Consider the following 25,976-nt stretch of genomic DNA (forward strand, 5'->3'; position numbering starts at 1 on the left):
TTGGCCAAGGCTTTTGATACACTACTATTAATGTAATTACTTCACCACTTTAATATGAAATGCACATTATAAAAAATCCTTAAGAGCAATACATATATGTTGAATATGCGTATTCGTTTGTCCAATATTGAACCACTCCTTGTATGTTATCGATAAGTACCACTTAATCAAAAGAACCCCACCATGGACAAAATCCTATAGTCCCATTTGTCACACTAGTGAAATCCATACTCCAATGCTAACAATCTTACTTCAAATATACATGTTTGCAATGTTATGCATACTGTAAACTTGGGCTCACAATTGTGAGGTTGTGGGGTCAAATCTTGCTAGGTGCATTGGTTGGACACTTAATATTTACATGGTATGTTTGTGTAAGTTTGGGCTCTTGGCCACTCAAGCATGCGGTTGATTGCCCTAATATCCATTCGATGTATGAGCTATCCTAGTCTACACAAACACTGGAAGCAATTTATAGCATGCCACTCCTTTGATTCGGGTGCACAAGGTCTCTAGAAGGGATTAAGAAAAGAGAATGATAGAGCCAAGCATGAGAAAACGTTAACGTTTCAAAATTTGAGGGAGGTTATTCACAAACAAAGAATTTCGATGTGAAGGGGCTGAGAGGCTGAGGTGGTGTGAAGAGTCCGACGGGGTGTGTGACATTCACACTGTGTTGGGGGGCTGAATATAGGGAGCGGGCAGTAAGGTGGTAAGAGGCTAATGCGCATCTGTTTGTTGTGTTGCGTCGTGGGGGGAAAGGAGCCTATCTGAGGTTTTCCTCTCGTCTAGGGGTTTCTATCCTCATTCTGTAAACCCGAGGGGGTGGGGAAGGGGAGAGCTCCCGTCTAGGGTTTTGGTTCCTGCGCCTGCTCTCGCGATGTGGAGCCTCGTCTCTCGCAAGCTCGGCCGTGGGAGCGCGTCTACTGCCTCTCGCCGGCTCTGCGTGGCCGCCCCTCCGAGGAGCAGTGGTGGTGCCGGTGACAAGAAAGAAGGTGAGTACGGCTTACAGGTCTTTACTTCCTCTGAGTCCTCACAACAAGGTTTCTGAATTCATTTTCTGTTGCCGGCTTCTGTGTGTCGAGAAGGGGGATTAGATCTGACACACTAGTTGTGTGCGCTGTTGTTTCCTGGAAGTCCTGTTGATTTGTGACTATGTCTCCTGCGAAGCACCTGAGATACATTGGATATATGGTGCATGTAAGATCTAACCAGCATAAGATCCTGGCGATGCACTGTTGTATCTGAAAGGGATGAATCTGGAGAAAATAAACCAATGCATTTGGGTTTGGTGGTTTTCAACAAATTTGGAACAACAGGGACTCTCTGGAAACAAACCTTTCATATGAAAGGACCAGAAATTATGGTGTTTTGTCTTTCTTAAACGTTTCAGAATGCAAAAGACTAGTAGAGCAAACGTGTTATGGAGTGAAAGTGAAGATGGGGGAAACACAAAGACATATGCTCAACTATAGGCGAAGGAGAAAAAGGGCAAAAATAGTGAGGCTTGTAAATTCTTTGAAGGTTACCGTCAGCGTGGGGGTACTTTTATACTCTGCCTGGTTAGCCCATCATCCTAATCCATTCAAAGCACTTTTTTTGTGCGAGTTTGGGGGATGAATCAAGCAGGATTTAATCCACTCTGCCCACCTCCAATTTGGCTGTTGCAGGATCCTAGTCACAAGCACTGCTGGCTATCATTTGTAATTGATGTGCATATATGTGTGCACACACGTGCTTAAACATGCATGGACATGTGACACATGTTTAGACATTTGCTGGCTGCTGGCTCTGGCCAAACAGGCTGTTCTAGTCATCTTGGAATAGCGTCTGGAAGTCTACTATTAGCTTTACACACTAGAAATGTTATCAAGCTTCAGCTATCTGCTGCTGCCCTTGAAGTGAACTTTTTTCGAGGGCCTGATGTGCCTGAACTGAGGATTTTTTATTGTATTATTACTTGCAAATGAATGTCCTTGTAGTGCCAGGGAGCTTATCAAGTAAACGGGGTCACATTTACCAGTTAAGACAGCAACACCTTACACGGTAATTATACGATTCATAAATGTAGAGCCTGGCCATTTTGAAGCTAGGTTTTGACTTACAGGAACTTACACTGACAACAGTGTCTGGTTTTTGCTCCCCTTTGAGACATTTGCACTGTAGATGTAATTCTAGTTAGCCATGCAGATATACTGATAAATGTTTTTACGACATTTGGAAATTACGATGAGGAAGCACTGAGGAGATTGCAGGCTTAGAGGCAACAAATGTCATAGCTTGAATTACCATGTAGCAGTTCTATTACTAAGCTCTTGATCCTTTTATGCAGGTGCAGAGGGTGCAACTTTAGAAGAATCATGGGGAGACTTTTTTCCTTACATTTCACAGTATTGGAATGTGCCTACAAAGGTGGCTTTTCTGCCTCAACCTTCTGGCCTTCCTTTTCACTGATTGTGTTGCTGTTTGTTTTGCTTATGCATAGTCTTCATCCTTTTGTTCTGACAGGGAAATCTGGCTGTATATACATCCAAATCATATGCTTCACCTTTGGAAGGGTGGCTGAAGCCTTTTTTTAGAGATGTGGAGCTTGCAGGTGTCGGGCTTGGGGGTCTACGCATGGACTCTGCACCAGCAGTGGGAACTGCAAATTCACGTGCTTTTTGTGTTGCTGCTGCTACAGTGTCAAGCTCTACTGCTACTTTGAGTAACCCTGCTTCAGAGATCAATCCTGCAAAAGTAGACCCTACACCAGAAAATGATCCTACAAAAGTGGAGGATGACTCTACTAAAGCTACTGCTTCTGAGCTTCCATCTCTACTATCTCTGCCAAAGTATGGGAGTGTTCTATTGAAATGTACTTGCTTTGTGCTTCTTTTTCTGTTCCCTGTGCCTTAAGCTGAACATTAGCTACTTTCAACTTTGTGCAGGGCTGCAGGTGAGCATAGACTCAGGTATGCTGGTGTTTTTGGGAATTTTCGGAAGTTAGTTGAAGAGAAAAAGTGGGAGGAGGCTCGTGCTGCACAGGCAGATATGCACGAAAAGGGAATGCGTGTCAATAGTAACATTTGGCAAGTTATAATTCAGTATATTATCAGTATTAAGTGCATGGAATCAGCTGAGGAGATTTGGAAGCTGGTTCAGGAAACTCAGTTTCAGCCCAATGCCTTCCTGGGCAGCCATCTGATCAGAATGTTCAACTTGTTAGGTAGTGTGGAAAGAGCAAATGAAGTTTTCGGCCACCTTACAAGGCCTAATGTGTATACTTGGCATCATATTATACAAGCTAATGCTAATCATGGCCTGGGTGAGCGTGCAATCCAGCTGTATTATAAAATGGTAGAAACACATGGTGAACCTGATGATTTTGTCTTTGTCAGTGCGCTTAAAGGTTGTGTGGTTGCTCAGTCATTGCCAGATGCCAAGATAGTTCATCACCATATCACACGGACAGAGTATCAGTCTGAATTGCTTGTAACCACTGCTCTCATGGAAACTTATGCTAAATGTGGTAGCTTGGATGATGTTCGCAGAGAATTTGAGAAGTCTCCCAAACGTGATCCTATAACGTGGAGTGCAGCTATTGCAGCATATGCTCAACGAGGGCATCCTGAAGAGGCCTTCAAACTGTACCAGCAGATGATACAGGCAGGTCTAAAGCCAAACAATGTAGTGTTCATGGGTATACTGAAAGCCTGTGCACAAGTTGGGGCCTTGGAGCAGGGAAAAGTGATTCATAGCCATATCAACAAATGCAACTTGCAAAAGGATGTGCTAGTTGAAAGCAATCTTATTGACATGTATTCCCAGTGCAAAAGTCTTATTGATGCTGTTGAAGTTTACGAGAATTCCGAGAAACGAGAAGTGGTCGTGTGGAATTCAATGATTCATGGATATGCAAGTTATGGAAGGCTTCATGAGGCTACCAAGGTATATGAAGCAATGGTCAAGAAAGCAATGGAGGTGAATGGCCCTTCATACACTGGTTTACAGAGAGCTTGCGCAAGCCAAGTTGCTTTGGAGCAGGGTATGGCATTCCACAAAACAAGTGACTATTGGGACTATTATGACAAACCTGAAGTTGGTGCAGCCATTATGGATATGTATGCCAAGTGTGGGAAAGCTGACTTGGCTCATGGCGTCTTTGAGAAGCTGCCTAAAAATGAGCTGCTCTCATGGGTTCCTCTCATAGAAGCACATGCCCAGGTTGGAGAAGCTGAAGAGGCTTTGCAGGTTTTCCAAGAAATGCAGGCAGCTGGCTTAAAGCCTGATAGTGTTGCTTTTTCTGCAGTTTTGAAGGCATGTTCTTTGATGCCTGACCTTACTCAGGGTAGGATGATCCATGACCAAGTTAAGGAAAGTGGATTTGAAAGTGATCCTTTGGTTGGCAATGCATTGATTGACATGTATACCAAGTTTAAGAGCTTTGAAGATGCACATGCTGTGTATGACAAGCTCCCCAAGAAAAATGCTGCAAGTGCACTGATGGCAGGGTATATTCAGCATGGACAGAAGCAAGATGCCTTGAACTTCTTTCAATTGCTGCAGCAAGAGGCAGTTGAACTAACCAATATTACTCTTTCTAGCCTTTTGAAATCTACATCTTCTTTGGATGCTGGCAAGATGATTCATGACCACATTAAAGCAAAGGGCTTGCAGACAGATCCTTTTGTATCGATGGCGCTTATGGAAATGTACTTTAAATGTGGCAGTTTTCATGATGCGGAGAAGGTTTTCCAGACCACAAGTAAACCTGGTGTAATGTTATGGAATGCAATGTTGCGAGGATATGTAGAACAAAATCAGTTCAAGGAGGCTTTCTGGCTGTTTGAGCAAATGCAGCAGCGAGGAGTGCAGCCAGATGTCTCATCTGTACTTCCAATGGTCAAAGCGTGTATGGGTGTGGGTGCATTGGAGGAGGGCAGGCGAATTCATGCCTTTGTGATTGAGAGGGATTTTGAGGCTGATGCAGCGATTGGAAGAGCTTTGGTTGGTATGTATGCCAAACTTGGTGATGTAAAGGAGGCTCGTCTGCACTTTGATAAACTACCAATGAGAGATGCTTCCTCATGGAATGCAATGATTGGAGTTTATGCACAGGAGAAGGATTATGGGTCTGCTGTGAAATGCCTCGAGGATATGCAGAAGGAAGTGAAGCCTAATGTGGGAAGCATTAACAATCTTCTTAGTGCATGCTCTCGCGCAGGCCTAGTCAATGAAGCAGTACAGCACTTGAAAGCAATGTGGGAGGACTTCAAAATTCGACCTACTGTAGAGCTCTATGCATCTGTTATCAGCTCTCTTGAGGGTGCTGGGCGACTGAGTGAGGCAGATACGGTTTTAGAAAGTATGCCTTTGCCAGTTAGTGCAGAGAGCTGGCCTAGTTTTATATCCACTTACAAGTTGCACCCCACAGTAGAGTCTTCCTTGGGTCATGAATGTGCACTGGATTATGACCTGGCTTCAGATGTATATAATAATGTCAGTCTGAGGGAGGATGCAAAGAAATTGCAAGAGCTAAAGATTTGTTTGGACAATTGGAGGAATCCTGGTGCAGTGGTTCTTGAAGAAGCAACCGACTTGGCATCGTTACATGGAGCTGAACTTGCTCAGAAGATAGAGAAACTTGCATATCAAATTGACAAAAATGGTCGCCCTTTGAAACGCTCAAAGTCATCAGACAAGGCCAAGGAAGAGGCATTATGTGGCCATTGTGAAAAGCTTGCAATTGCCTTTGGACTCCTGAACACACCTCCTGGCACTACACTCCGTGTGTCAAAGAACTTGCGAGTCTGTATGGACTGTCACAATGCGACAAAGATCATATCGAAGATTGAGAAACGAGAGATTATAATTCGGGATGCTTATCGCATCCACACCTTCAAAGGAGGGGAGTGTTCTTGTGAGGACTTCTATTAGAGACAGTTTGAGAGCAAAGCCCTTAGATGTCTTTCTGGAGACCTGGCCATAGTTAGAAGGTAAGCCTTAGACTGTACTTGTTAATAGTTTGTGATAAAGCCAAGTAGTGTGCCTTGACCTGCCTTGCTGGGTCTGAAGGCTCTTGAATATAACTGGTGCCTTCTCTTCCATTTTTGATACCCTTTGAGTGCTATTACTGGGCCTATGCCAAGTGTGATCAATTTCTTATCAGGATATGCCTGAAAGCAAGGACTGAACTTACATCTAACCCCCTGGCCAAACGGGAAAAGATACCACAGCACGTGCTGCTAATCAAGATACAACCTGAATTCTAATTCAAAATTGAGGGTGTATGGTAGCTAATCAGCAGCCTTGAGGTAAACTTTCAGTTGCTTGTATTGAGCTTGCAAAATCGGACAGCAGCCTTGAAGTTTAACTTTGAGTTGGGGGTAGGTTTTTAAACCTTTAAAAACCCCCCTTATGGTGTGCCTGTACTGAGCTTGCAAAATCAGACACAACTACATTTTGTAGCTAATAGTTTTATCAACTGGATAATCTAAACGAGCCGAACAATTAATCTTAAAAACCTCTACAGAGCAAAAGAAAGAGTTCATGTTTTGACAACAATAATTTGTGCTCTTGCACTTGTGATATTCTATTTCTAGCCTGATATGGGTAGCACTTGTATGCCAAAGTGTTGTATATATATCTTGGGTGCGCCAAAATCAATCTAACGACATTGATCAAAATAGCTTTATGTTGTCAACATGTAGCATGGTATCTTTCTATTCTAGAGATGTTTATTAAGCATACCAAAACAATCTTAAACCTTTGATTTTTTGATGTGAAAACTCTTCAATGGCAAATCGATGTCTTATATGGGAAGCATGTTCTGTAATTCTTTTGCAGCATGAATCCTCCTTAAGACTTAGCGAGACCTAAGTTGGTAGTGATTGTTAATGATTTGTGCATGAGTTCGCGTGATTACAATTTAGAAAGGTTACTACGTGTTGAGGTTGGGGGCATGAGAGAAAGAGGGTGTTCCCTACCAGTACCGTCATGTTGCAAAGCCTTGGTATCCTTATCCTTTGACATGTTCACCACAAAAACACAGTTTCATTATTACATAGTTGGCATCTCTCTCTCTCTCTCTCTCTCTCTCTCTCATAGTAGATGTGACATCCTCAAGGTGTCACTTGTAAAATGAGATAAGCTCTAAGTCTTACATTTTGTTTAGGGAACAGGGTATGTGTGCATATTGTATTTTATAGGTGTATGGAGAGAGAGAGAGAGAGAGAGAGAGAGAGAGAGAGAGAGAGAGAGAGAATGGATATTATATGGGAGCTTAACATAGAAAATAGGAAGGGGAGAGAATTTTATATGATATATTTTGTACTTTTATGCAATTTATGAATTTGTAAGCTTTGAAATATAAGAAGGGCCAAGGTTTGGGAGCATGCTATGCATGAAACATAGGTTTGGTTTTCAATTATTGTATAGATTACTTGGTAACTAAAGTGGACAAATGAATGTATTGCTTAGCTATATATGTGCCTAAGCTACTTATGAATCTTTTTGCACTACAGTAAATAGATTTCATTGATAGGTGTGTCTCAATGAGTGTTTCAAACCATGTAGGTTACCGCCACATCCATAAGAATGCTATATTTGAGTAACAATAAGACACTAATTTCTTTATGTGTTACTAACTATTATGGCCTAAAAGAGAAGGCAGTGCAAAGTGTATCATATATAAAAAAGAGAGTAACAAAAGTATGTTGGTAATGACCACCAAAATTCACTAATATAGTTTGCGGGCTATAACAATACTATTTTGTGGAAATGATGTGTGGACATATCGCTATACTTGACACTCCTATGCATCACTTACGTGACACCATTAGTGATGCATCAATAATGTGATGATGAACGTCACATAAGTGACACTTGCATTTAAATGTCGCTTAAGCGATGCTAACACATCTTTTTCCAAAAAACTGTGTTGTCTCTCCCTCTCATACTTTTGATTTCTCTTTGCCTTATGCCCCATGTAATCTTAAGAATACTTTTCAGTAATCGTATGTATAGTGGCAAATTTTTGCCTTATCATTTGCTATTTCTTTGTTGAAACACACACATTTGGGGTTGGTGCAATTGTTGCTAGCCTCTATAATTGATACTAATCTATACCACCTATTGTGCTCATAGCACAATGGCTAGCATCATGATCTTCTTGTCTTTAGGGTATGTAGAGCCATTGGACCTATATTTGTATAAGGCCTCATGGCTTGCATAAATTGTAAGGATTTTCACCGCACCTTAATTGAGTTGGATTGTACTACTATCAGTCGCAGTCTTGATTCAAAAAATCTATTATTTTTGCAACTGGACTCTACTGGTTGGCTTAAGATTTATCATATTTCCCTCTCTAATCTTGCTCAAGCTATCACAAAGCTTATAATGTTGATGGACAACATGGACAACTTAATGAAAGAAGATGAAATGAATCTTTCCAACTGGTTAGATTCTTCAAAATCAAAATTTTTTTCTTGCATGTTGGGATTCCCTTCTAAGATGAGAATTCACATCCTAGGAGATCTTTGGATTTTGAGACTCCTACCCCTCTAGATAAAACTGAAAGGAAAGATTTAGTTCTTATGTACTTCTCTGAAGAAGAGGCTGAACTTCTTAATGCGTCATGGGAGACCCCCAAGTGGGTTAAAAAACAAGAGCAGGGCTCATACGTTGACACATTTATTCCTGCATGTCTCCTTGAAATACATTTACAGGTGTGCAATCATTAGAATTGGTCTTATATTGTCTAGCCGAAATGTAGCTCCTTCTCCTTGGTGAAGACAATATTGAGGCTTTTGAAAAAGAGTTTTCCTCTCTTGCTTTGGATGGTTCTAGCTCTCTTTCAGAAAATACTATTCTTAATGGTCCTTTGAGCATGTCAATATTTGAATTAAATAGATGTCCAACCCCTTACGCTGTTTGTTTGGACACAAAATCTACCAAGCTTTATGGGGTTTTCAACTATCTTAGGCCTTTCATAAAATGCTATTGTGATATCTCTGGACATAGATCTGAATGCAAGAATAATATCATATGATGGTTTGACCATGCCATATGGTTCATTATGCATAATCTGGACTCCATCTTTAATGCCAAAAGTTAATTATGTGGGCCTATGCTTCTATTCTTCAATTGAGTTGTAAAGGAGGCCTATGAGGCTATTAAAGACTCTTTGGTCTTTTCCTATTTCAAAGAGATGGTCCTTACTGCCCCCCAAAATCTTATGGTGAATAAGAATGGTGTCAATCTTCTACAAAACAAAAAAGGTGAAGGTGTTAAAACTTTATTGAGAGAAGCTTCAACCCTCCAAAAATGCAATATAGTGGTAATAGCTCTGCAACCAAAAGCTATAATACTGCATCTATGGGATCTAGGCATCTCACTAGTCATTATCAGACTTAAGAATTTATAAATTTTGGCAACAATTCAAGATTTTGGCACCATTCTCTTTATCACATTGCACAACAATTGGAGTCAATTGTCTTCATGAAGTGGTTAGCTAGACTTTTAAAAGATAGAAACAAGGAAGGTTTCCAAGGGGAGGTGGTATTTCAAAGGTTGTGACTTGGCCTCAATAGACCACACTACCACCTATAGTCCTTGAGATAGAGATAGAAGAGAGATTGAATAAAATACTTGAGGTATAATTTCTTTCCTTGACATTACACCTACGATCATGATATAGCATAAAAAACCACAAGGTTCACTATAAAGCCTTTATACTTAAAGTTGGAGAACAACAAAGGCTCACTACACATTCTCTATAAACAAATTCAAAGACTAACCACGAAGTAAAAATAAAGCCTATTAGTGAAGGATGCATGAATAATGAATGCGGACAAGGATACAAAATACACAAGTCTTGGATTTTCTAAAAAGGGTGATTGATATGATGTAGATATGTTATATGGGCATCTTTTTAAAAAAAAATTCTTATGATAGGATATCTAAGAGATTATATTAAAATTATACAAGATTAGGTATATGTTAAATGTACATTATTGTTGTTATCATATTCCATGTCCTTGATTTCCAAGACACTTCAAGCTCTATTTGTTTAACTAAACTCAATAACTTATATAGACATTTTGACCAAGTGATGGACAAATATTGATATGGAACACAAGGCTCAAGGATGTGAATTATTCTAAGACTTTCTTACTAGGATGAAAAGTAAGTTTGAATATCATCATTACGGTCTTATAGAGAGCTTAATTTCTTGAAATTGTGGTTGTAGTTAATGTTTGTTAGAGTCTAAATCAAAAGTAAAAAGGTGAGAAAAACTTGCACTTGGAACCTTGTAGTTAACTCTAAACCATCATTCATAGTGTTGCATAAGGTTTAGGGTAATTTTATTCCAACAATATTGCATGACGTGATCAATGAGCCTCATGACCATGCTTGTAGAGGACATAACTCCTTAAAAACATTTCTCAAATTGTAATTTCATCTTTGTGGAGCACAAGTGAGTAACAAGTCAAAATTACACATTGAATCTCGTGCTAGTTTCAAGAAAGATGCTAATAGTATTGGATGAGGCTCAATCTTAAAATCGAGCCTCATTTAAACAAACATAAATCTTTTAAAGAATGAGTTGCAACCAAGCTTTAGTAGGCAGTCCAAAATTTTGAGCCATATGATTTATGTTTGAAAATTGTCTAAGTGTGGATTGAGTCCTCCCACCATCTTTGCATTTTTATGAGCCTATGGGCAAGGCTCAATCCTTGTGCTAAGCCAATAGTGTGGCATGAGGCTCAACCTTAAAAGTGAGTCTCTTATAGGGAATGGTAAATTTCATGTAACTAGATTCTAGGCATTGATATAGAGGAAGATCCTACATATGAGATTGTAGGCATGGATATAAACAAAGACCTTGTCTCTAAGATTATAGGCTCAATTTTTAGATTGAACTCATTAGAAAAGGACTCAAGGCTCAATTTTAGAATCCTCTTGCAAAGAGAGATCCATTTCTTATGCAAAGATTTTAAGCTCAATCTAAAAAATGTGCCTTTTGAAAGGAGAGATAGATCTAATATAAAACAAAGACCCTACATTTGAGCCCTCCATGAAGATTCCCATCTCTAGTTTGTCTCTCTTTTTCCTAGCTTACCTTCCCAAAGATGGTTGAGGTTATTGGTGGCTATAAGGGTCCTCTAGTTTTGCTACTAACAGGGAAGTCTTTCCCACATCTCCTCCATGTGACATTCCCATTGAGATAAGGCATGATCTCAAGTTTCTTTACTACTACATTGTCATGAGACAACCACTTAGAGGCAAATGGGAGTGGTCAAGTACTCCTCTACATTGTTTTGCTTTAGTGTGTGGGTTTTCCAGCCCTATCAAGTATCCTAGTGGACTTTATGATAGAAGCCATCCAAGAGCAAAGAATATACTCTGAATCATGGTCTAGAGATGATTCCTTGTAGACCCAAACATCACTCCAAAACTCCTTTTCATGCTCATTCATGACTCTTTTGTGCATGTAAACTTATTCCTTCTGTTCCTTTAATTTGTAGTGATGCTAGGTGAATGAGTTATGCATGAGAATGGGATGGTTTCTTATTATCATTTGATAAAGAGAGATGCTTCTTGCAACACCTTTGTAATCACTAGAAGGGGAGTCTAGAGAATATATATTGCAACTAATGGTGAGAACTAGAGAAACTGCAAGGAGCATATGCTTCAGTACTCATGGACTTGACCCTAAGGAATGAGGCGAAGAAGGTTGCATTGTCAAAACTGATGACCCTAGGTCAAATGACCTATGAAGGCTCCTCATTATGGATGTATTGGCACTAGTCAAGTTTTCCAAACCAATTGCTCCACCTAGCATGGTAACCATCACTCTAATATAGCCATGAGATCACATTTATCTCTACTTGCTTGGCACCCTCCCTTAGCAATAATGATGATGACACCACCAACTAGTCCTATGATAGCACAAATGATGATAGCTAATGCACACATGTTGAGTCCATCAATAGTGTACACTACCAATAACTTTGATTAGTATTACCAACGTGATGTTGGGACTTGCTATGAGACTCATGGAACATTTTTGAAATCAACAAAAAAATTTCAAAATTGATGGGACATTTTTCAAACTTGACAACAAAGATTAGCAGAAGGTAATATTGAATTTCAAAATCTAGTGAAGTTGAAGAATAGCTTCAATCTAAAAAGTGAGCCTCACTTTTTGAAGCTTTGAAGTCCACAATTTGATTTTGTCTTTTCCATTATCTTATTCATTCACATGCATCATTTTGTTCCATTGTTTTTGCACATTGAGCACAATTGCATTTTACTTCAACTATTATGAGAAGTGAAAATAGTATGTGTTTTGCATGGAATCTTATGTGGTTTTCGTTGCTTACTTGCATATGCAGTGTAGTTCTTTTGAAAATATTTGCAAAACATTATTTGTGTTACTTATATGCATTTTCTTTTGAATTCATTGGTGTATGACTTTCCATTAGCCATGCATCCCTTCCACCAAACTATTTTTGTAAAAAAATGCTACTAATGATGATACAAGTATCAATTTTTCTATTAATGTTTTGAGTTCTTTTCAAAATGGAACTTGAATGAGTGCCAAAATTCATGAATTGGTCTTACTTAGAGGATGGCATTGATAATCCTATGAGGATGTTAGACTTTTGGCTAGAGGATGAGTTCTTAACAATGCCTCTTTATGTCAAGTGCGAATGGAACCTAGACCTAAATATCCCTACTACATATTTGTGCAAGTGCAATGGTTATGAGGTAACTAAAATATGTAATTCAAAATTGTGTCACAATAGCTAATATACATGTGATTTTTTAAATTAGTAATGTTAATTATGGTGAACCTTATGTGCAAGTACCTTAGAGAAAAGAGATAAATACTTCATATAGAAATATTCTCATGAAATAATTTTTTCTCATGCCACAACTTGTTTAAAAGAAATACAAATGTAATAATTGTAAAAATGATTATATAAGACAAATAATTTGAATTCCATTACAGAGATGACTTTATAATTTTATTTCAAAGCTATCTTTTATATAGAAGAGGGCAAAGTTTGATTTAAATACAAAATTTTGTGGCTACCACATATGTGATTGGGTCTATGTACATTCTTTGCATTCTCTTTGGATCCAAAATCAATGCATCCAAACTCTTGAAGTTATTTATGGTATAGTCTATTATTTAATTCTATAACATTAAGATAGGTAGATGTGTATATGGGCCCTTTGACATCTCTAGGTAGTGGGCATGTTGGGGGGCACGTAAGTAGGTGGTATTGAAGTGTTTCTATGCGATATGCAATTGATGAGATTTTTTAGTATCTTGGGTCTAAACATAAGAAGGTCATCGTTTTTATAATTTTCCAACAGATCACCCTACATAAAATCATTTAAAATGAGACTAAGTATTAAGTCTTTAGTTCTTATGCTAGGTCAATTTAAGAAAGATTAAACTTACATTGCTTGTATGTAGCCCAAGTAGATATTGTAGGAGTAGTTTGGCACTGTAGCAAACTCTCCAATTGTAGTTGTATGACTGTTACCCTACTTTGGCACTTTGCAATTAATAATTCTAGCGTTGTCTAACATTTCATGGTCTTGCATAACAACCTCAAAGGCCTTGATAATTTTTCAAATAGATCTGTTTTGGTAAAGAAAACCAATGTTAGCTCCCCAGCACCCCCCTCCCCAAGGCTCTTTCTCTATCATTCTCATAGTTAAGGGACTTATGCTTCACATTGTCATGGTACCCTTTTGTTGAATCGGTACGAAAGCATTTCCTTGTTGCTATAAGATCAAGCTCTAGTGATATTCACATGGCAAGGACTATAACAAATTTACACAAAAATAGAATATCAAAGAGTTCCTTACCTTTTATGATATATCATCATGCGATATTGCACAAGATCCAAATTGTAGTCCCTATACCAAGGACACATGTCCATAAGTGATGTTCTCTATTGTATTAACATTGCGGATAAGAGAGAGTCTATATGACCACATTTTCTTGTTGATAAAATGATAGATTTAAAATAATTCAACTACAAAACCAAATAAACAATAAGTGAATCAAGCCATTTGATTACAATGAAAAACATGCAAATTTTTCGAAGTATTAAGATTTAGCCACACCTTAAAACAACATTCATTACACAATTGTTGACCTCCTTTTGAAGGTTTATGAGTATTGAAATATCCTCCTTACTAAAGTGAAAAGCACTCAGCTACTATTGGTGTAGCCTTCTTATAGGTAGAACCACATCAAAACATATACCTAGCATTTCTATGGCCTCACAGTTCTCCTCATGCATTCTAGTGTCTCTCTCTCGAAGATTCATGCTCTCTATCTCATGCATCTCCTATTGTTATTCACTTATCTTCTATGCATTTAGCATTGTATTGCGAGAATGGGATGGCTCCTTTGTCAACTCTTTCACCTTCACCTTCTTAAACTTTTTAAGGAAAGGAATCTCCAAAACCCCCTTCACCTTTCTATGAGTTATGGCTATTGGACTCAACACTTTGTTATATCTAAACCTCAAAACCCTAAGGGATGTGGAGTCCCTTGGCATAGCTGCCACCCTGTGTGCAAGCACATAAAAAATGTATGTGTCCTAGAAAAACTTGAACAGTTAATTCTTTGCAACCTCATGTAGGCAATCCAAAGCCAAAGGATGCTAGCAAAAGTCAAGATTGTTCTACTCACATATCTTGTTGACCACCCTGGTGAATGGTAGCTTTGAGATGGCCATGTTAACATGGTGGCATGGTTCATGATTCTCTTTAGCTCCTTTAGAATGCAGCTATGCTGTTGGTATCATTTCCATCGATCTCTAGCACACAAAGTAGACAAACTCTTCCCAAATGGTGATCCCTTTTGCACAATGTGAGGATATCTCATTGAGAATAGTTTGATAGTTTGCATGTCTAAGCCATCTCTAGAAAAAAGTAGAAAACAGATCCTATAAGAACTCTAAACAATATTAAGGGTGAAAAATAAGAAAATAGGGCAAAAAAGGTAGGACCTACACAACATGAGGGGGGATGGTGAAAAATCCTTAGGCTCCATCCTCACATTGTGGAGGTTTTAGGGGTTCCTAGACCGACACAACATGGGGGAGGGGGCGAGGTGGGGTTGGTGCAAGATCTCTAGGCCCCTCCTCTCACATTGTGCCATTCTAGGTCTTGCACAACATGAGGGTAGGGCCTCAGGATTTTGCACTAGACTCCCCTCACGTTGTGGCAATCTAGGACTTGCACGATGTGACAGTGGGGCCTCAAGATTTTTCATTGGCCCTCCCCTCATGTTGTGCTAGTCCAAGACCCACACAATGAGAGGGTGGGGCCTTGAGATTTTGAATCACCGCAAAAAAGGTAGGACCTACACAACATGAGGGGGGCTGGTGCAAAATCCTTAGGCTCCATCCTCACGTTGTGGAGGTTTTAGGGGTTCCTAGCGACACAACGTGGGGGAGGGGTGGTGGTGGGGTTGGTGCAAGATCTCTAGGCCCCCCCTCTCACATTGTGCCATTCTAGGTCTTACACAACATGAGGGTAGGGCCTTAAGATTTTGCACCAGCCTCCCCTCATGTTGTGGCAATCTAGGACTTGCATGATGTGACGACGGGGCCTTGAGATTTTGCATTGGCCCTCCCCTCATGTTGTGCTAGTCCAAGAACCATACAATGAGAGGGTGGGGCCTTGAGATTTTGAATCCCCCCCCCCCCCCCCCCCCCCCCCCCCCCCAACCACCACAACCCCATGTCATGTCAATCCACATGGGGTGGGGCCTCAAGATTTTGCACCAGTATCCCCTTGCATTATGCCATTCCAAGTCTTGCATGGGGCCTTAAGATTTGCATCGGCCCCCCTTGTGTCGCACTGGTCCAAAAATTGCACAACATGAGGGTGGGGCCTCAAGATTTTACACTGACCCCTACGCGCATTGTGTTGGTCCTTTTACATCATGATCCCCCTTACGTTGTGCCGGTTAAGGACCATCATAACATGAAGGTGGGGGCCTCAAGATTTTGCATCAATCACCCCTCATGTTGTGTCAATCTAGGTCCCGCACAATGTGTAGAAGGGCCTATTGTTGCATTGTGTTGGATTCATGGATCAAAAATGCACCTTAGACCTCATGGTTGAGAATATGTAGGCCGAGAAGACTATAGAGCTCCAAGAGGTATGCAATGTATGAAATAAAACTCTGACTTTTGGATTTGGGAAATATAAGGTGATTGCATATGTTGATGTCACTTGTTACCATATCATCATCACACACAATCATCCACATGTGTGAATTTATTGCATACATTCTTGCTACATGTGCAATCTCTGAGCTATAAATCCCTCAACCATCATCAAATCCACCTCCCATTTTTGTGGGGTCTCTCTCTCTCTCTCTCTCTCCCTCTCTCTCTCTCTCTCTCTCTTTCTCTCTCATGTTGCATATCCTCTTCATTGTTGTCCAAAATTTCTCTATCCTATGGTGCAACCCTCAATTTAGTTCTTTTTTCTCCCCCCCAAATATTTGTCCAAGCCAACACAATGGGAGGGTGGGTCTCTAAGGATCCCCTTGTGTTGTGCACACCTTGGACTCGCACAATGCAATGGGGGAGTTCAAAAATCTCTAGGTTTTCCCCTCATACCATGCAGGTCCAAGACTTGCAATAACACAAGGGGGACCCTCCAAAAATCTCCAAGCCCCCCTTTCATTGGTGCCAGTCTAGGATTCACACAACATGGGGAGGGGGGTTGAAGATAGTCAAAGCCCCACCCTTGTGTTATGTTGGCCCAACACACCCTCCCCTCATGTTGTGTGGGTCTAGGATCTTCATAATGCAAGGAGGGGGGTCTTTTGAAATTCTTGAGGGCCGCCCATACATTACGTAGATCTAGACAACACAAGAGAGGGCCCTCTAAAACTATCTAGGTCTCCCTCTCAAATTTGGTGGGTCTTGGACTTGCACAATGAAGGGAGGCCTTTCAAAAATTTCCAATCCCCCTCCTCACATTATGTGAGTCCTAGAGTCGTATAACATGGGGGAGAGGGGACCTTGAAACCATTGGAGCCCCACCCCCACATTGTGTTGGTCCGCATAATGCAAAAGGGGGACCCTTCAAAATTCTTGAGTTCTCCCTTGTCTTGTGTACCTCTCATGTTGTGTTAATGGTGCTGAGTTTGAGGGACCAAGCCATTGTAGAGCTTGATATAGTTATGTGTTTGTAGATGGATTCTACCAACTTGCAAGATATGGAGGAGGCTCAGTATCCTAGGAGTGAGGGCACTCCTAATGACATAATTCAAGATTTTCTTTCTTGAGTGGAACAAGAGCATCTACAACCATAGGTATCCCAAGTGTTTTCTATCACTGCCTCTATGGATGAATGGGTGAGGGCTTCATGAAGCTACCTTGACAAGTAAGATATCACTTTCTTGGAGTGCACATCTATTGGAGAAATTCATATGGAGGGTATTTGATATGTGTATATCAATGATGTCTTCTCTAAAAAGCCCCTAAGAAATAAGTTCAATCAGACACTATTGAGGGTTATAAAAAGCATGGAGAAAGTAGACTTCTAGTGCCCTTCGAATAGAATGAAAGGTGCTATGTTGTGGAGTATTCTTATGGGAGTGTTTTCTTTCTATTTGTGTTATTATGCGATGAAGGGAAAGAGTATGTCTAGGATGCAAAAAATATACAATAGCTATTGAAATAGACACTGATAAGGTGTGATAGGTCTCCTAGCCATTAGATGTGGCTAGTAAGAGGGTGTAGAGTGTTTAGTTGGATATTGATGCTTTGAGAAGGGAGAACACAGAGGTGGGCTACAAGTAGTTGAGGTGGACAAAAATGAAGTTCCTATAGCTATGTTTCCCACCTTTCCTATTGGCAAAAGGCAATATGTTCTCCTAATTGATATCCAAGCCCTTTTTGACATTAGGGAGGAATATTGCAGAGCCATCATAGCACAAAATATTGAAGAAGATTCCAACTTTGTTGTTCTAAACTAGGATAAGTATCTATTGGTGGATTCGAATGTCAAGGATGCGGAATATTGCTCTAGAGCAAAAACCTTGACCATGATTTTGACTTTGTTGTTCTAGACTAGGATAAGTATCTACTAGTGGTTTCAATTATCAAGGATACAGAATAGTGCTCTAGAGCAAAGACTTTGACCATGATTTATAGGGATGCACTCCGATATGAGTTAGTGCTTCATTGGGAGGAATAGTTGCTACTTTCGAAAGGCATGATAGTCATGTCTTCCATCCTATTCTTGCAAGACTTGTATATGTTGTAACAATGATAGGTTTTCCACTTTTATAATAAGCCTTTCCCAATGTAGGTGTTGTTTGCAACAAGTACATGAACTTTCTCATCACTTTTGCATGCATCTCATCCCATTGAAACCTTTTCCCTTTTCTCAACAATTGATATAGTGCATCTGCAACACGAGTAAATTCTAGACTTTGTATGAGATAGAATACACAAGCACCTAAGAATCTTCGTACTTGATACAAGGTGTATCTCACTTATTAGCCCCATTGAGCATTTTTATGAAGATCATAAGGTTAATTGGTGTGGTGAATGAGATTTCCATAAAAAAGGCAAGGGAACAAAAAAGGCCTCTAGACAACTTGAGCGATGTGGAGACTCTTCTCTTCTTGGGAGGATTGCTTCCAATGCTACAAGAGACGAGTCAGTTGATCAAGATTTCTCAACAAAGGGAATACTATGTCATGGACTATGTGATTGTAAGGAAGATAGTATGACTTCAACTAAACACATTGAATGGGGAAAATGCAAGCTTCATCATGAAACAATTTGTTGAATGGAAGGCTCCTCTAGATATTGGCTCACAAAGAAGCTACATGAAGTAAATGCAAAGCATTAGAGTAAACAGAAAGTTGATTCAACTTCATGTTATGGGGGAAAGTGAAGGGTGTTTTCATGATCGAAAAGGTTAAAGAATAAACATTTCCAAGTTTGGCAAGATTTGTGAAGAAAGAAATTGTTTCAATATGCAACACTTTGACTATTGAAATTAAAGAGATATTTCCAAGGGACGACCTTCTTGAAGCCATGACAAGTGTGTATTCTTTGTATTGGAATAATGCAAAGGATAAGAAAAAATTATTCTTGAACTTGAAGGGCAAAGTAGAAACACTTCCCATGGGAGTAAGGTAACATTTATGTATGTTTATAACCAACTTTCTCTTTCTCCAAATACCTCTTTGCATTCAACATTTTCTTAGCCTTCAACTATCCCCACATTTGTTGAAATAGCTTTTAAATATAGTGGACCCACATGATTTATAGGCCCAATTTGAAACTTGCAACCTTGTCCATTGAGAGGCCCAATACAAGACTTGCAATTCTGCAAATAAAGTTAGTATTAACATTGTTAAAGTATAGAACGATATTCATAGAAGTAATATATACAAATATACATATATACATCTCTATGTGTGTGTCTGCATGCGTGTGTTCATGTTTGTATGTATTTATTCATATCTATGTATGCATACAGAAAAGGAGATATACATGCATAAAGCTTTCCCAAAATGAACTATTCCCATAGTATATGTTCCATTGGATACATAGCATATTACCTACAAACTTTCGTAAAACACAAATGATTAGGATATTTAAGAGCCTAAATAAAGCCTTCCATAAAGATAAAGTAGTGTTGAGTGAGTTAGAAAACCTTCCATGTGGGCATACCATCGGATACATATCATATTACCTACAAACCTCCATAAAACACAAATGGTTAGGATTTTTAAATTGTTGAGTGAGTTAGAAAACTTTCCATGTTGTAACTATACATGAAAAGAAGAAAATATGAAGCCCTTGGAAGTAACAAAATGACAAAGCCTAGACTATAAGCATTACCACATAAAGTATAAATTTGAAATCATCCAAATCAACCATTGGTGCTTTCTCAACTACTGTTAATGGATGCTCATCCTTCCTTTCACATCTAGATTTCCATATTGCATATCTTCTTCATATGGAAATGTCTCCAATCTATGCTTTACTAAAAATAATCTTAAACATGTATCCAAACTCTTGTTGAGCTTGTTTTGAAGAGAGTTTTTAATAAATGTCAAGCTACTAAACATGTTCTCATCCTCCGTTGAGACTAATATAATTGTTTGGCACAAATCAGCAAGCTTAAAGTATTTAGAAATATGATCCTTCAACTACACGCTTTAGTCCAACTTTCTCCATAATCTAGCCATTAATCATGGCTTTGAAGGCTCCTCCACTTGACTTTATTGCTCTCCCATAGTTTGTCTAAAGGTGTCTAAAGGCACTTGACTAATTTATCAACTCAATGGGGTTGATTAGACCCATCAAGTGTTGATTTAGCATCTCCATGCTTTTCCCAAATATTTCATAAGGCTGATAGGGCCAGCTTGTTGGTTGTGAAACATTATATTCCTTAAGACCAAGAGGGCCATGTGTCTGTTTGGTGCAAGTATGCTTAATGATTTTTTGTTTTAGTGACTGCATCGGACAAGTTTGACAAAGCACTTTGAGGAAGCCTTTTCTGTGCAAGAGCTTCTTGTGGCCATTCTAGGCGGTGTCTTCGCCTTTCCGAGTTTTTTCCTTAAGCTAATAATGTTATATGTGTATGTGGGGATTATTTTCTTTTCATTTTTAGGGACTAGCAATCAAGGCATGAACTGCCAGGGTTAAATTACGTATATCTGGGGGAGATTCAAGTAGTTGTCTACCTCCTGTAAAGACATTGTCAGGCCTTGGAAAGAAGCCAGTCCTAGTGACCTTGTTATGCTAACCTGCTAAGCAACTATTCTATGAGTCCCTACTAGTATGAGGTAGTTAGAGAAGCTTGCCACAATAAAAAGAAGAGAAAAATATGAATATATCTTGAAATAAAACAATACAGAGATGTGTAAAAAGGGGTTCTAATCCGCTAAAATAGAAAAAAATTGGAAAAAAAACTTAAGAGCAGTTGATCATTGCCTTACAAAGACCTATTAGGTTCTTAGGGACAAGTCAGGATGCCTTGTCTTCCTAGGGATAACAACTAGCAAGAATAAAGAAATAAGGACGATTGGAGCAAAAATAGAAGTGGGCAAAAAAAAGGATTAAGTGCCACCTCGTGAGAGCTTGGTAGGTTTTTGGGTACTGAGTCAAGACACCTAAGGCCGATGCCCTATTCTCCTTGGGTCACTCTATGCTTAGCTCCCTCATTTTTACACACCCGGTATGGAAACTTTAAAAAGACAAAATGTGTTTTAAAAAAAATTATGGTGACTAGGCTATAGGAGTCCTCACCTAGTAGGAGTTCCTGGTCTAGTTGTCCTAAGTTAGGTAGGCAGTTATCACCACTACGATGACCTCTTTGATGGTTCTTTTTGCTAGTCTATGTTGGCACAGTTGGTTAGAGACTCACTCTGGATTTCTGTGAGCTTATAATGAGCCTATCCCTTAAGGATTTTCACACCTTGATTTTGTCACGGGGTAGGGTAAGAGCTGTTATTGTGCTTTGTTAAGTATATTTTTAATGGCACCTTGATGCTTTTTTTGGCTGTTGTTTGTGCATATCAGTTCATGGGATTCAACGGGCTAAGTCACCTTATCAATTGTCACCAATGAGAGAGGATTTTTAGAGCCCGTTTTGAAGCAAAAAATAACACGAGAGGCCATAAAAGACCAATTTTTCATGCAAAATGAAATGGTTGTGGATCAATGAGCTGGAGTTTTCCTAAATGGAGTTCAATGCCAAGAGCCCAATGCAAGGCTTGATTTGTCAATTGGAGTCTATTTGACCCCCCATTTAATCCGTGCAAGGTTTGACGTTATGAAGCAGCTTTGTGATCCGAGAGCCTAAAAGTGCATGACAATGGCCAATGTTGATAGATTTTGATGTCACAAAGCTAGCCATCTAGTCGGATCTTGAATTGCAGTTTGTTCGAGCCTCTCTTTGACAAAAAAATTACTTTACCAAGTGTGAACACAAAAATTTGAACTATTTTTTGTTTACAGTCAAGCTTAAGCTTGAGAAATGAAGAGATGTAAATTTTCATGAAACGTGGGGGACATCGAAAAATCATTAAAATTTTGATTTTCTTAGCAGGGTTAAATCAAGGGGAATGCTCTCCAGGCCTTGAGATGTGTAATGTGTCCCCATGTCTACTTGTAGGATACGTCTTAGTAGCCCATCGGGAAGAGAGTCCAGAAAGCGCCACCCGGCACTCCCATGGAATGTCACGGGGTTTGCAATCTAGGTCTTCCCGAGTCTGCCACGAAGCGAAAGCATTCCGGCCGTTCCCACTTAGGACCGACCTGAAAGAGTTTTCCTAATGGTCAAGTTCCTAAAAAGTAGCTAGCGTCGAGCCCTAGGCAAACTACTTTAAGCAGAAACGTCAGGGTCGAAGCAGATTATACTGCACTTGGTTCAAGGAGAATGGGAAACGAGAGGGATGTGAAGCTCATTCTCTCTGCCTGTAAGGCATAGTCCCATTCCGTTCCCCTAAAACAGTATAAATCGGGACTCTAGCACTCTAGATTCTAGGTCATTGTTTACCTTGCTGTCAATTCCTTTGAGAAAAGTTTCCGGCCAACCGGGACCACCCTTTCGTAGGACGGACCTAGGGTCACATCCACCGTACTTTTCTCAGGTTGCTTTAGTTATCTAATTACCTACCACATTTAGTTTGACAAGCAAAGATAGCTTCCTTAATTAACCAATTTATCATTGGTTCCTTTTCAACATTTGATCTTTATTTATCAGTCTTTGGAATACATAATATAATCTAGCCTGAAGGCTATTCCATAATCCACCCGAAGGCTATTCCATAGAAAAACAACTTAGGGACTGACATAGAAAAACAATGTCAAGCAAGTTCCTTTTCAACATTTGATCTTTATTTATCAGTCTTTGAAATACATCATATAATCCAGCCCGAAGGCTATTCCATAATCTGCCTAATCCGCCCCAAGGCTATTCCATAATCTGCCCGAAGGCAATTCCAACAATCCTCACGGATCGCTATTCCAAGTTCCGCCCATAGACTAGTATGCGGGCCTCGAGATCAAATCTCGAGTCACGTTGGTGTCTTGTGCAGGGTCCAGAGGCAAGAGATTAATGGCCAGAGCCCCCTTGGCACCCAGGCATCCTCCTGCTCCAAGTAGCACCCACGGAGAGACCTCTCGCAGCGGGTTCGGTCCAGATACCCGGTGCGGCTAACAACCCCCTTGGATAGGGTCATGCAGACAGTCGGGGGTAACTGATGCTGCCTCTCCCTCCAGGCTTTCAACCTGAAGCATTAGTTATTTTCCAGCATTAGTTCCTTGAGCAAAAAAGAACAAACAATGCTCCTAAGTGTACAAACACAAGCACTCCAGTGGTTGTTTATACGACCAACTGCTAAGGTATAATTCCTTCTCTCTGAATATATCCAGCATTCGATCCGGGATCAATTTCAACTTGGCAAGATCCCAAGGGTCTCGTAAGCTAAGTTGCCTATTTACCCTTTTATCCTTGGGTTAGGGTTTATAGCCTATTAACCCAAATTTTCAATACCTTAGGGTTCCATATAATATGGTTAATAAATCCTGGGCAACCTCGTCGGTAGTTGGTCAACTGCTTTCTTGGCAAATTCATAACTCCCTTAATCTTGGCAAATCAACCCCAAGGAAGGGTTATGTAGCACGATGACTACTCATCCTCTAGAAAATGAGACTTGTACTTAGAACTTGCCAATCTTGTTCTAAGGAGTGGCAATACTATTTTGATTTAGGCACAAAACCATGCGACGTTGGAACCTGTTGCACGAGATAGGTGTCGCACCTAACTTGTGGGATTATTTTTCCCATCACACGGTATCCCTTGGCTAAGAATACCTTTGGTCAAGATGTAGGGTTTGGGAGTCCTCTTGACCCAAACCAACCCTAACCCTACTAGGCCGATAATGCTTTGGCCCTAGGGTTCCTATTTTCCTTGCGGAAGTCTAGCATTTGGTCATCCGATCTCTAGGGTAAGAACCCTAGATCATTCTTGCACGGCCGATCTGACAACCCTAACATATTCGAGAATGTGGGTAGGACCTTTGAGGTCAGAAATATTAGATTGGCAACCTAAGTGCGATACTAGGCAGAATTTTAGCGTAACTTAACCCTACCTAGCACTTTGAGGTAATCGTCATGTGCAATCTAATCGTACCTTTATGACTTTCACGTGAGCAACTCAACTATCGCGAATTACTTAGTTAATCCATCCAACCCGCGAGTAAAGATGATCTCACTTTAAAGATGCAAATATATTCTTCTATAATTAGCAAGTACTTTCCCCTAAAAGTTCAAACCATAAACCTTTTGCTTTTATGCGACTTTAGAGATCATTCTTTTCCTTTTCCTAAACTATAATGATTGACATTCAGAGCTAACACGTATCAACCCTATGTTGATGCAACGAAGTCAAAGCTTTAATATTTTTATCGAAGATGCATTCAAACTTCGATAAAAGGACTCCATGCATGAGCGAATACCATAAGTTCATCATTAAATTAATCCTTCCTTTAGCTCTTAAACCGACTCAAAATGAACTACCATCGCATGCAATTTGCAAGGTACATGAATCCTTTCCATGCATTGCAACTATTCGGACATCACTTAATGTCCGTTTAGTATTACTTTAATGTGTTACGATTTATATGTCCTAACCTTTGTGAGGTGTAGCAAGATGCCTTTGCACAATTCCGTCTTTCAATTTATGCATCAAACATTTAGAGTTTCATATTGACCACGGAAAAGCAAGCAACTGCAAATGCATGACATGCAACTAAATTTTATAAATCGGACAAGAAAATAAATTTTCCAATGTATTTAAACTTGCCTACGAGATTTAAACATGCTTAATGCATTCTTTTCATGCGGGACTATTTAACGGAACCTGGGCATTAGGAATCGGAGCGTTGTCCATTCACGTACTCGGGGTGGAAGCTCTCGCGTGTGCGCCTTGCGATTTTTGCTTTGGGGCCATCGATGACGTAGTGGACTTGGACTCCGCGAATTCTCCTTGCCCTTTTTCCCGATCTCTGAAATTGCCTATTAGGCCGATAGTTTCTTTCCTCGTGCAGAAACTGGGCCTTTAGTGGAAGCTTCCAAAGAAGCTTCTAAGCTTTTTTCCATAGTAGATGATGTGGAGAGAGAAAATGATGGAGGAGAGGATGATGAGGATGACGATGAAGGAGAGGAAGAGGATGATGATTATGATGATGATGGCGATGATGGTAGGGGGCATCAATTTTTATCGTTGCGGGAGATCACTTTTAGTTGCTCTTGCGCGGGATGTGTGGGGTCTAGGATCATTAATATTTTGTGCAAAAATATTACATTCTCTCCCCCTTAGAGGAATCGAGATGTCCTCATCTCGAGAAGAACTGGGGGTATTGTTGGTTGAGAGTACATTCATCCATCCAAGTGGCATCCTCTTCAGGGTAATCTTTCCACTGGATGAGGTATTCTCTCAAGGTTCTAGATCTCAAATGCCTCTCCCTAACATCTAAGATCCTGTTAGGCCGTAGCTCAAGGACTCCTTGGCTAGGCATTACAACTTGTTGATCATCAAGCACGTGACTAGGGTTAGGCACATACTTTTTCAGTAGGCTGATATGGAATACATTGTGAACTTTTAGGTTTTCAGGGAGTTGAAGTCTGTAAGCATTAGGCCCTAGGCACTTGAGAATCTTGTAGGGTCCACAATACCTTGGACTTAGATTTTTGCATTCACCCAAGGATAGGAAACTCTTCTTTGGACGTACACGAATGAAGACCATATCACCTTCAACGAAGGATCTGTCTTGCCATTTCAGGTCTGCGTAAGCCTTCTGTCTCTCCTTGGCGGCTTGGATGTCCTGTCTTATTGATTTAATTTGGTCATTCATGTCTTCCAGCATCTGCTTTGAAGCTTCAACCCTCAAGGTTGGGTCG

General features: G+C 40.0%; 1 protein-coding gene across 1 annotated transcript; it reads left to right on the forward strand.

Annotated features, from left to right (window-relative positions):
- Positions 1-708: 708 nt before the first annotated feature.
- LOC148036033 (pentatricopeptide repeat-containing protein At3g12770-like) lies at positions 709-6,527 on the forward strand. Its single transcript, XM_087678039.1, has 4 exons — positions 709-995; positions 2,333-2,412; positions 2,509-2,834; positions 2,931-6,527. The coding sequence occupies exons 1-4, from the start codon at positions 881-883 to the stop codon at positions 5,917-5,919; spliced, it is 3,510 nt and encodes a 1,169-aa protein (XP_087534165.1). The 5' UTR covers positions 709-880; the 3' UTR covers positions 5,920-6,527.
- The last annotated feature ends 19,449 nt before the right edge of the window (positions 6,528-25,976 follow it).

The sequence above is a fragment of the Lygodium microphyllum genome, chromosome 5 (genome assembly GCF_053477565.2).
Source record: "Lygodium microphyllum isolate KBCC chromosome 5, Lygodium_microphyllum_v1.1.10, whole genome shotgun sequence".
Lineage (NCBI taxonomy): Eukaryota > Viridiplantae > Streptophyta > Polypodiopsida > Schizaeales > Lygodiaceae > Lygodium > Lygodium microphyllum.

Coding starts and splice junctions, on each gene's coding strand:
- LOC148036033 (XM_087678039.1), top strand. CDS start 881: ATGTGGAGCCTCGTCTCTCGCAAGCTCGGCCGTGGGAGCGCGTCTACT. Junction 996..2,332: donor TGCCGGTGACAAGAAAGAAG/GTGAGTACGGCT, acceptor CCTTTTATGCAG/GTGCAGAGGGTGCAACTTTA. Junction 2,835..2,930: donor TCTCTACTATCTCTGCCAAA/GTATGGGAGTGT, acceptor AACTTTGTGCAG/GGCTGCAGGTGAGCATAGAC.